The following is a 12,827-nucleotide window of genomic DNA, read 5'->3' as shown; positions in this document are numbered from 1 at the left end:
TGATGACGAGGATGGCTGTATCCAAATAAAGGAACATGTCATCTGTTTCCGGTCTGTGGATGACTCTACTGGAAAAGGCCTAGCAGAACTGTTTATGAACGTTTTGAATGAGAATAAAATAAAGCTTCAGGACTGCTGCAGCCAAAGCTATGATAATGGTGTGAACATGAAGGGAAGAAACAGTAGCATCTAGACAAGGATCCCTGTGCTGAATACAAGAGCTTTCTTCGTGCCTTGTGGCCACCATTCCCTCAACTTGGTTGTTTCAGATGCAGCATCTTCTTTAGATTCAGTATCTCTCTTCGGAATACTGGATATACATATTGGTTTCAGCATTGGGTATCAGGTGGAAGATCCTCATGGGCAATGTTACAAATCTGACCATGAAGCCAGTAAGTGACACTAGCTGGGAGAGGCACATTGACAGCATAAGGTCACTGAGGTACCAAGTAACTGAGGTTTACGACGCCCTGATGGAACCAGCGCAGTCGAGTAAAGCCGAGGCCTGAATCCGACATGAGGCGCAAAGCCTGGCAAACCAGATCACTGACTTCCAATTTCTGGTCTCAACTGTGGTTTGGCACGATACCCTGTTCCAAGTAAACATTGTAAGCAATGCATTACAAACTTAGTCAATGGACATCACAACCGCTACTACTTTGATGAGAAGCTACTTTGATTTTGTTGTGGTCTACAGAGACAACGGATTTGAAGATGCCATCACTGCTGCCAAAGAATTAGCAGAAAACTTAGGAGTTGAGCCTATCTTCAAGGAAACTTGCATTCATCAGAAGAAGAGACAGTTTCATTACAAGGGCAGAGATGAAGTGAAGGGAAGCTTGGAAGAAAAATTCAATAGGGAGTTTTTTTTGCTCACTAGTTGACACTGCTCAAGTGTCCCTTGAAGAAAGGTTCAGAGAAATGAAGCACCACGAATAGAGGTGTGAGTTTTTGTAGCTGGCAGCAGACAGGAAAACACTCTTGAACAATTGTACAGACCTTCACTGGATGCTGAAACATGGAGAATGTTCGTACATCAATGATTAAAGACTTGTATGTCAAATTAGACAACATTCATTACATTTTGCCACCCAGGAAACACTCTCCATTCAAAGTTCTCCAATTCATTCATAATGCAAAGCTGAAGGACACTTTTCCTAATGTGTGGATGGCTTTGAGGATTCTGCTTGTGCTGCCGTTCACAGTCGTGAGTGGTGAGCGCTACTTTTCAAAGCTCAGGTTCATTAAAACATGTCTTTGTGCGACGATGGCCGATGAGAGACTGACATCGCTTGCTATTTTATTGCTTGAAAATGCCATTGGACAATCTTTGGATCTCTCTGAAGCTGTGCTTCAGTTCACAGGGGCAAAGGTGAGAAAAGCGACCTTTTAAACTAAAGGGCTAGGGTTAAATTCTAAGAATGTCACCTACTGTAACACGATTTAATAGTGGTTCACCCAATGTTGATGCACAGTTCAATTTCTTGATGTTATTACATTTCAGTTATTCTTAGAATTAAAACATTTCTATAAATATAGAGGAAATGATTTTTTATTTGGTTATATATGGCATGAATAAATACAGATTCTATCATGCACATTTATCATCTTATATGACAAGGATAAAGCATGCAGGCAAATCGTGCATCCAAGTTGTGAAATGGGCTACAAATACAATAAAAAATAAGCTATTCAAAAGTTTAAAAAATGGAGGGGGGGGGAAGCACCAAAGACGCTCCTTCCCTGGGGCACCATTTGGTCTAGGGCCAGTCCTGAGCAAGGCTATGCCGCTGTAGTGCCAAAGTGCAGATGCTTCCTACAGTGAGAGACAAGGTTTTTCCATTGCCATAGAAACTCCACCTCCCTGAACAATGGTAGCTAGGCCAATGGATGCATTCTTCTGTTGACCTACTTTGCATCTATACCAGGGGTTAGATTGTCATAGCTATGGTGCTCAGGGATGTCAATTTTTCACACCCCTGAGCACCACAGCTATGTCGACCTAACTATTAAATGTAGATCAGGCTCCAGACTCAACTTCCACAGCTACATTCTCAGATTCAGAAGGAGAGGGGGCAGGGCAGCCAACCTGAAATTCTACCCCTTCCCCCCGAACAGTAAGCATTAGCATCTGTGTCCAATATGAAAGGGGCAGTCCCAACAGCATTTTTCAGCTGTGACAATGCTAAAGCTCACCCTGCTGTCCACTGAAATGATTTCCGTGTTTTGCTATTTGCTGCTTGTCGGAAGCACTCAGCAAGCAAACAGGATCAGTTCTTCTTTCAGATTCACAGGAGCATTAGCAGCTAAGATTCCCCCCAAGATGCTGGGTCTCAAAATAGATTTCAACGACTCCCTATCTTTCCTGTGCTGCAAAGCTACCACAGTGTGTAGCTGATACAATGGTTTCTGACCCCCGGGGCAGGCCAATTTGTTCACTGCAAACAAACAGCCTCCAAACCATTTGTTTCATTTTTAAAGGGAACATCCACAGACTGAATTTGTAAGACACCTTTCCTGGCACTGATTATGCAGTTATTAGCCATAATCAAATCCAAGCCAAGCTCAAATCCAATTAGCTCAGCCACTATTTCAGCCACCCAGACTTCTGGCTCGAATTCCAGGGGTCCAATCTTCAAACCCAGTTTTCCCAGTTTTTGGATAGGTTTCATTGCCTCAGTCACTGTCTCCATTTGAGACCAAGTAGGGGGTCCAGTTATGGATCCCCTGTTCTCTTGCTTTTTTAACAGGTCTGGTTTAATAATTATTATATTTGAGCCAGTGTCAATCACCACTGTGCATTTTGCAGATCCTTTTACACACTCAATAGCCAAACCCCCATGTTTGTTCAACTGTGCAGATTGAAGCTAAAACTGTGGGGCTGATGCTTGTACCTCCACCAACTGTTGCCCCTTCAGCTTGGTGCTCCACCATTTCCTGAACTGAGAGAGAGGCTTTCACTACACACTGGTGACAGTCTGTCTTGGCCTGCATAACATTTTTAAAAGTCCTTTTTGGTGGCCAATTTTGTCAGCATTTATCAGTATCAGCATTTAACCAACTGTTTCATTTAATTTTTGTATTATTGCCAATTTCCCTTCTTTACAAACCAAACTGATCAGTTTTTCTAATAGTTCAATACAGTCATGAACCAGAATAGAATCTCCTCTTTCATCATATATATTAGACACAGAATGGTACTTACAGGGCCCTTGGCATTCAACTTCCATCTTCCCCACTATCAGCTGTTTCCTCTACTGGTGCATTGCTGCAAAGAAATATTCAAGTTCCATGGCAAATTCCACCAGCTCTCAGAGTGTCTTTGGTCTCCTTTCACTGATCTTGATCTGCAAGTCCAACTCCAGCTGAGCATCTATAAATTCATCCATCGCCAATGTATCCTTGAAGGCCACATTGCTATCTGGGTATGCTAGGAGCACAAGCCTCTGCAGGTCCTCTGCCAGATGGGGTTTCTTCTCTCTTTCTACCTCTTAGCTGCATTCTGGCCAGCTCAGATTGATGGCTAGCTCCAAACTACATGACCAGGGCTTGTACCAGGTCTGGATAACTCTGTCTCTTTTCTGCAGGTAAGTTCTGCAGCACTTTCAGACCTGAGTCACCCACATTGGCTGCTAGTATCCTCCCTTTTCTGTCTACCTGCCCAGCCATTGATTTGAGCTATAATGTTGAACTGAGCCAAATAAGTGTCCTAGGGAATTTCCCCCTCCCTTTTGCATTATTTGACCTGGGACAGGCTGAACTCTCCCCTCTGGGCCTCTGTAGATTACAAACGGGGTAGAAATCTGTTGCAAATATGTGGTCTTACTCAAGTCCTCTGGCTGGCTCAATTCCTCATCCAGATGGCTGCCTGCCACTGTGGTCTGTGATATTTAGATTTCCTTCTGGAGCCGAATTTTCAACTCCTTAAGTCCTTGCTGCAATTCCTCTCAGTTAGCAAGTTCCAAATTGACCAAAGCCTGTTTGATCTGCACTATTTTGTGGAAAAACGTCTGGTATATGGCAGTCAGACTGTTGGTCACCTCATCAAGCCATTTTACCATTCCAGCCTAAGCATGTTTCCCAATCTGTCTGGGCACTTGGTAGTTGCTCCTCCAACAAGGTTCTTATCTCAACCTGCAAATTTTCTCTAAGTCCTTTCTAGGAAATCTCCAGCTCTTGTTTTAGGCCTTGTTTTAATTCGTAGTAGCCATTTCCGATTTCTGTAGGTACTGTATCTCCATTATTTGTTCCAACTTGGTTCAACAGGAATACCATAATCTGTATCCTTGGAAACGGGATCCTACTACTATTGTCCCTTTTTGACCCATGTGACTAGTCAAAATTCAGGCCATGTTCCAGCTCAAAGTAGAATTGATGGAGTCTAGTATTTTCTTTGGTGCGGTCTTGTTTATGTACAAGGAATGTACAAAGTCCTGCTTCTCTGAACACAGGAGAAACCAAGAACAAAAGGAGCTGTTTCTTAGTTTATATCCCCAAGCCTCTTCAGCCAACAGACACCAAAGCTCTCTTTATCTGGGTCACACTGTACTCACTCGCTACTACTTGGCTTTCTTGCTTTTTGCCTCTGCCTCTCCTTCTGTTCTGTTTGTTCTCCCTCCCCTCATACGCACAACACAAACAATACTCAGCAAACCCCTTCTGTCCTCTCACTCCAAACTCCTGGGCAGGTTCACAACCCCCATTTATCTTAGACCTGGTCTACACTTAAAAATTAGATCAACTTAGTTATGTCATGCATGACTGAAAAATTTTGTACCTGGAGGACCACAGGAAGTTTGAACTAGCCCCCCACCCCCGGTGTAGACATTGCTAAGTCAATGGGAGAATTCTTCCACTGACCTAGCTATCACTTCTCAAAGAGGTGGATTAACTGCATCAATGGAAAAACCCCTCCTGTCAATGTAGGAAGCAGCTACATTATGGTGTTACAGCGACACAGTTGCAGTGTTGTAGACATGGCCTGTGTTGGGATGCTTCTTATTAACTCATCCTGACAGTTACATTCAAAGAGGGGGGCATTCATACCCAATTTCAATGAGGTTTCTGAATGATGCAGTCACTAGTACCTCTCAGCATAACAATAACAACACTGTCATACCAGATGCATTCAATGAAGGTTAAAGTAGCAGCTTCCACATGTCCACCTCTGTCATCTTGTGAACTGGTACAAGCATGTGGCAGGTGGGAAGGCAGCACATTCTGCACCTCCTGAAGTCAATGAGAACACTTCCACTGACTTCAGTACTGGATCAGGCTCTATATGGTTCTAAGGCTCACCCAATATTCAGCCTAACATTGCAATTTTGCCCCAGGGAAGGGATGCGATAATAATGTGCCAACCAAGGAGACTTCAGAAGATGCACTTTTACGCTTTTCTAATACTTGAAATCCCCAAAACATGTATATTTTAAAAAATCTGCTCCCTTGAATAAATAGGCCAATAGACTAGATTTGATGATCTGGGCCATATGTATATATTTTTAACTGCAGTCTCAGTACAAGGAATGAATGTTGAAAAAATTTGACTCACAAATTACAGTAAAGCCAGATCTGTGCCAAACCTTCCAGTCAGCTAGTTTGTGATTCAGGCAACCACATGAACAGTGGGTTAAGCCGAACCGCACTCTGAGGCTTTCAGTGCACTATAGCAGTGTCCAGACAGGATAATACAGTACAGCAAGCTAGTGCGCAGCAGATTCACACCCTGGCTTGCCGCACAGTAACTTGCCATGAAGACAAGCCCTAAGCTGCACACCTCAGGTATAACTGCAGGAGGATTGTGCTTCCTGAAGAGACACCTATCTAATACAAAAAATCTCCTCCTACTTCCTTTCCCCTGGTGAATAGTAATTTACTGCTGGTCTACACCAGCGCCAAATTACTAGAGCTCATGTCCCCCACATGCTGGCTCAGCTACTTGGCCATTGAGTGAAGGGTGGTGGGGTTAAGGCTTCATCCCACCCCACCCACCTGCCCCGGGTGGAACAAGTAGGTGAGTAGACCTGCTTTTCCTACATAGTCAGATCTAAGGACTGTGTAGCTCCAGGAGGGACATAAGTGAGTTCTTAGTCCATGGGTATGCTTCCTGTGCCAAATTATTTTATACAGTTACCATACCATGCTGTTTCTGAACTACGAACTGTCCCATATAATGCTAAACAGATATTAATTAATGGCAAGGAGAGCGTGTAAACCCTCTGAAATGTGTCAAACAGGAAATGGTACACAGTTAGCTCCCTCCCTTCAAGGATACAGCAAGGACTGTTTTGCAGCTTTTTGTGTAGAAAGCTAAGCTCTTATCTATAAATACCATCTGCAGAGCTTGCAACTACAGAGCAAAATGCAGCACAGAGGCAGATGCTTTTGAAATGAGGTAAAATCATCAAGATCAAGGTGGCACCTATGTGGGGAAGCAGCCTCCACATTTCCTCATTTCTAATTAACACTGTAACCTCTAACAATGAAAAACAAGAAGAAAGAAGATGCAATAAGCAGAACATAGGCCAAGGGGCCAATCTGTATTGCAGAATATTTTCTTCTAAAATTCACTAAGATTTTTAAGTTACACAGGGACCAAAAACATCTGCAGCCACAATCCTTTTATTTTATTGTTCCTAAGCCCTCTAAAAATAACTCACGCCAAATTTGGTATGAAAAGTGTTCCTGGGTTGAGGCTTTGAATGCCAAATTTCAGTATAGAGTGACTATAACTGAGCAACAATCACTTATGTATAAGACACAAATTGGTCTCTGCACTCATGAAAGAGACTCATGAACTCTCGAATTGATAGGACAGACACTCCTCTTCTGTGACACAGGCACAGGGGAACTCTGGTGAGTAAATGCAACAGGGAGCATGGAAGTGGGAGACTTTACAGTTCCAGTGCATATTTGTCCCCTGCCCTGAAGTCCATGGAAGCCCTCATGCAAAAATTCTGCATGCTAGAGACCCTGCAGTTTGAGGAGTCATACCAGGGTGGCTGGAGGGCACAGCTCTAGTTAGCATTCTTCAGGGTGTGTTCCCCCTCTAACCGAAGATTTGCTAGCAGAAATTCCTGAAAGATGATCCTTGTCTATATTTTAATAGCTCCAAAAGATGTGTTCACATGAGAACTTCAGCTATAGAATCTCCAACATTTTTCTATGCATGGGGTCTCTATGGATTTCTCCATCTTATAATATGCTCAATGAAGACAGCATGAAAGAACCTGGATTTTGTTTTCTACTAGCATTCGGTCCATGTCACAAAAACCAATTCTAAGATATCCTGCCAGACCTTCCAGTACAATAACATTTTGAATTTAATATAAATATAAGTGTATTTGAAACTGATAATTTAAAGTCATTCATGCAGATTCATTGAAACTATTAGGTACCTAAATTATTATTAGTATGGAGATGTAATAGTGCCACCATGGTTAAGGATGGGTTCTTTTTTTTCACTTAAAGCAGGGATTCAGCCTCTTTGTTTTATATGAAGAATACAGTACACCTTCACCAGATTTCCAGTATGTAATCTGTTCAGTGATATAAAGTTTTCTATGAATTTTAAAAATGTTAATTAGTTTGAGTTATAATTAATTAAACATCAGCCATTTAAGAAAGTTTAGATTTTGTGTCTCAATGTTTCAGATATCTCTTGCCAAACTTATTACTGATTTTTGGCGCTTGAACATTGGCCCACTTGTACATTATAACAGCATCGAAGAGAGTGGTTACTTGTAAAGTTTATTATTTATTTTTGATTTATGGAAAATATTCATCATAATGTTTTTTCTCCATCACAATGTTAGTTGACAAATATTTTTTACTTCAAAGGAATTCCCTTGAATCTCAGTTTTTCATTTCCTATGGTTGTTAATAAAATCTTAACCTCCCGTCTCCAAACCCTCCCCCCGCCCCCAGTGCTTCAGTCACTGGCTAGTAACATTAAATTTTTTATTCACCATCTAGCAGTGGCTCCCCTTTCATGAAAAACAGGGTCTCTTTGAAAGTGTCCCGGAGCCACTACGATGTTGGAGATCCTTTCTAACATTAAAAAACCAGGGAAATTCAGACACGAGAACACTATGGTGTGTATCAGCTAAGGCTTTGTGCGTACGTGTTTTCACTAAACTGTGTAGAAGCAATACTGGGGTATGTGTGTGTATGAAGGAGTCTGATGTGTTTGTGTGTTGTGGAGATTTTAGGAAAGGGGGAACTGGAAGGCTGACATCCTTACTGCAGCAGATTTAAGGCTGTGATGCAATATCTGTGACTCACAATAGTTATTCTAGAAATGAGGAGTCTCTCCTTGGGTGGAAGAGTAGAAGGTAGGTACTGTCGGATGCCTTAAATTTTCATTTCCTTCCTTATGAGGTCTCATGTAATCTATATTTAACTGATGTACATTGTACAGTTATTATGTATGAATTTAGATGAGATAGTAACCAAAATATCCTAGATGTTTTCCAAACATATAAGCCGACATAGTTCTTGCTCTGAAGAAAATTAAAGATCAAAAACGAAGGTGAAATATGGGGGAAAGGAGGCATCCCACACACAATGTGAAGAAAGGCTTGGTCTCTAGTTCTGTTTGTTTGTTTGTCTTTGTTTTGTTAAGTTATGGAGGCAAAGGTGGGATATAGTGAATGGCATGAGAGAGAGAACTAAGAGAAAACAAGAGTAGAAAAAAGAAAAGGAAGGAAAAGAGAGCTCCACAACTCATCCACATGCTGTATAGGGTCAAAATTAAACTTCCTGCAGCTTGGCTTAATTACAAATAAACTAATAAATAGTGACAAAGAGTCCTGTGGCACCTTATAGACTAACAGAAGTATTGGAGCATAAGCTTTCATGGGTGAATACCCACTTCGTCAGTCGCAATAAACTAATGACAGCATGACATAAATTCCAAGCGCAAACCTTCCCCCTCCCCAATCCCCTTTCTCCTGTTTCCTCCTTGAGGACTGTTGATGCTCACTTGCTTAATCTGTGTAATTGTGGATGCCACTATACTATAAATGTGTACACTGCATGCTATGTTGTGTATCAGACCCTATGCCAGCTCTGCCCAGAGAACCACTCTCACCTCCTTATTTCCCAGGTAGTGTTAAGGCACCTACTTCCTGTAATGGGTCAGCAAGAATCAATCAGCATCTTTGCAGGGTTCCAATACCTACCAACAGGGTGGGTCAAAAGACCTCTATCATTGTGTTATAGTATACAAGGGAGTGAATATAGAACAGTACTATATAGGTACATCACCGGAAATTATGGAGAGGAGTTTTACTAACCTGTGTTTAACCCAAGTATCTGACTCATTGGCTTTTTCTGTGTAATTTTCAGGAAGAAATCCTCTGCAGCCAGTCCGGTGCGAGGTACCAATCACCCAGCCATCACTAACATCGGATTGTTGTGATCGGTCAACATATATCAAATCTCCAGTATTCAGCATTAGCTCATCAATGTTCTGAGGCTTGTATTGGAAGAGTGCTTGCAAGATCTGGTGGGGGATTAAAAAAGGAAACGTCTTCAAATGCATGTCAGGTCTTATTTCCAGAACATTAATGTTATAAGTGATGGAGCATTTCAGAGAAGAGCTGCTTAACTGTGAGCTATAAATTGTTTCTCTATTTTTTTATACTGTAGCTTATTCTTTAATGTCTTTTTTCTTTATCATAGAGAAAAAGAGTGTAGTGGACTCTTATAATACATATATAAAAATAGACATTTGTTGTTCATAAAAATCTTATTTTCTGTAACAAGTGTAGAATAGTTTAAAAAAGATAGAAATATTTGTAGGTATGTTTTCCATAATTTACAATTATTTGGCATATGAAAAAAAAATCACACTGTAAGTTTCATAGTATTGCACTCTGGGCTGTTATCTCTTGTCTTATACTTAGATTGTAAGATCTGTGGGGCAGGGACTGTCTTTGTGCTTGGTTTTTACAGCGCCTAGCACAATAGGGTCCTGGTCCTTGACTAGGGCTCTGAGATGCTACCGTAATTCAAATAATAATATGCTGTACTGATCTGGTTGAAAAATGGTGAAAATGTCATGAAAAAGTTTAAACTTTTTAATGAAAAACTTCATTGAAAAGTTGAAAAATGTTGACCAATTTTAATCAAGAATCCTTTGAGCAGAAAATCATCAGGGATATAGTCATGCTCTACATTAGGGTATTCAGCCCTTACAGGTTTTTCCAAGGTAGGTACAGTCAACTAACTTATGTTTTTACTGTTATGCAGTGATCTGCCTGGAAGAATGATGGTACTTCCAAATATTTCTTGCTTATTTTCTGTCTTCTTATGTTCACACTCCATAATAGTCTAAAATTAAGTTTTCCTGTTTGAGTTTGGAATTAGATCTAATTGGTCTGCATATCAACAGCCATACAATGTCACACAGTTATCTTCCACTGATTTGAGAATACAATTTTTCAGCCAAAAGAAGCACCCTGCATTGTAATGTATACTGAAACTATGAGTTATGCATGCATATTTTTTTCATGAATAAAAAACAAATCTGCTTTTAAATACATGACTACAGAAGACTCAGTAATGTTGAACGCTGTACCTGGTAATTTACAAAGCGCATATCTCTAGAATACAGAGCAGCTGTCCACTGGCAGCTCTGTCCCGGGCTGATAGATTTGGCCAATTGTTCCAAAGTCTTTTGATGGTGAGGATAAAACTTATGAGCCAGGGTAAGGTGCAGCTGCTTTGTGCAGGGTTTCACGCGGCAATCTAGGAATAAAATAATAATCCTACAAGGTCACAAAATGAGGTGAAGTTTATCTAGGCTGTTTATTTAGCACCATGATGCAGAATTTTATTCCACAGACTTCTGCGCAGTATATGAAACAATGTAGTAATCAAAGGCAATCTTTCAGACTATTACACTATTTCCAAGTGAACATTCTTAATCTGGTGATGTGCACAGTTCACCCTTGCTCTAAAAAAAAAAATATTTCATTCTTTCTGGTTCACCAATGAATACTTCCTTATTTTCTTCTACAAAATATTACTTCTCAGAAATGAAAATACCATCAACCAAATCTTGGTGTTAAGCCATCAGCTGGTGCGCAGAGCACTCAGGCTCTGCAGTTAAATATAACTCCATAGACCCTGAGAGAGATGTTTCTCTCTCTCGCTCTCTCTCTCTCGCTCTCTCGCTCTCTCTCTGATGCAGCTTCATAGTGCCTACGCTCCATGGTCTCATGGCCCCACCACAAACTCCTTTGCACACTTGACTCCTCTCCTTTCCCTGCAATTGTCCTGACTGCCAAAGGTAGAAATCAGAGTGCTGGAAGAAGACATCTGGGCATAGGTGCTGGACCTAGGGATGCTGGGGGTGCTGCTGCACCCCCAGGCTTGAAGTGGTTTCCATCATATACAGGGTTTACAGTTTGGATCAATGGCTCTTAGCACCCCATTATATAAATTGTTCCAGCCCCCCTGCATATGGGGAAGCAGTGCCTCCCAGTTAGGGTAGCAAGCTGACGGAGTGTGAGGAGGAGATGACATTACAGCTTGGAGAGAATGAATGGGACACATGGTCAAGAAGAGGTTGCTTAGATAATGGCTTTGAAACAGGACACCCACCCCCCCACACACAGCCCACCTTTCACCCTCCCACGAGGAGATAGTTTTGGGGTTAAGGGTTCCAGCTATCTCTTTCCCTTCCTCATACAGCAGCAGTACTGAGTGACTGGAGCCCTAGGCCTGCAGTAACCTCTGTTATCCCAGGGGCAGGAGAAAGGAGGTCAGGATCTATGGAGATCGCTTGGTGGGAAATCCATGGCTCCTATCAGCAGAAAACTTGTATGCTCATAGAATCATAGGATATCAGGGTTGGAAGGGACCTCAGGAGGTCATATAGTCCAACCCCCTGCTCAAAGCACGACCAATTCCCAACTAAATCATCCCAGCCAGGGCTTTGTCAAGCCGGGCCTTAAAAACCTCCAAGGAAGGAGACTCCACCACCTCCCTAGGTAACCCATTCCAGTGCTTCACCACCCTCCTAGTGAAATAGTGTTTCCTAATATCCAACTAGACCTCCCCCACTGCAACTTGAGACCATTGCTCCTTGTTCTGTCATCTGCCACCACTGAGAACAGCCAAGCTCCATCCTCTTTGGAACCCCCCTTCAGGTATTTGAAGGCTGCTATCAAATCCCCCCTCATTCTTCTCTTCTGGAGACTAAACAATCCCAGTTCCCTCAGCCTCTCCTCATAAGTCATATGCTCCAGACCCCTAATCATTTTTGTTGCCCTCCACTGGACTCTTTCCATTTTTTCCACATCCTTCTTGTAGTGTGGGGCCCAAAATTGGACACAGTACTCCAGATGAGGCCTCACCAATGTCGAATAGAGGGGAACGATCACACTCCTCGATCTGCTGGCAATGATCCTACTTATACAGCCCAAAATGCCATTAGCCTTCTTGGCAACAACTCGTCCACTGTGACCCCTAGGTCCTTTTCTGCAGAACTGCTGCCTAGCCATTCGGTCCCTAGTCTGTAGCAGTGCATGGGATTCTTCCGTCCTAAGTGCAGGACTCTGCACTTGTCCTTGTTGAACCTCATCAGGTTTTTTTTGGCCCAATCCTCTAATTTGCTGATGTGATGAATGCTAAGGAAAACTCTAAGACAGACAAATATACAGATCAATCCCCGCTTTGACCTCTTTTGTATTAAGCCTTATTGCACCCATTACTAGCTGTATATTATAAGGATATCTATAGTACTCATCACTGTAACATCCAAGCACATCTCAAAGCTGTATTGCAAAGTCTTTAGTGGATTTCATAGAGTCTTTGGT

The 12,827-nt window shown here is 41.9% G+C and overlaps 1 protein-coding gene across 3 annotated transcripts in view; it reads right to left on the bottom strand.

Annotated features, from left to right (window-relative positions):
* UBASH3A (ubiquitin associated and SH3 domain containing A) overlaps positions 1–12,827 on the bottom strand; it is a 40,185-nt gene that overhangs the window by 15,913 nt on the left and 11,445 nt on the right. For all 3 annotated transcript variants that reach the window (XM_034753428.1, XM_034753420.1, XM_034753436.1), the window contains 2 exons: positions 10,583–10,752; positions 9,297–9,505 (listed from right to left, as the gene is read on the bottom strand). In XM_034753428.1, the coding sequence (XP_034609319.1) occupies positions 9,297–9,505; positions 10,583–10,752 (379 nt within the window). The remainder of the gene's footprint in view (positions 1–9,296; positions 9,506–10,582; positions 10,753–12,827) is intronic.

The sequence above is a fragment of the Trachemys scripta genome, chromosome 1 (genome assembly GCF_013100865.1).
Source record: "Trachemys scripta elegans isolate TJP31775 chromosome 1, CAS_Tse_1.0, whole genome shotgun sequence".
Lineage (NCBI taxonomy): Eukaryota > Metazoa > Chordata > Testudines > Emydidae > Trachemys > Trachemys scripta.
The sequence above is the reverse complement of the archived record's forward strand: the minus strand, read 5'-3'. Positions and strand labels throughout refer to the sequence as shown.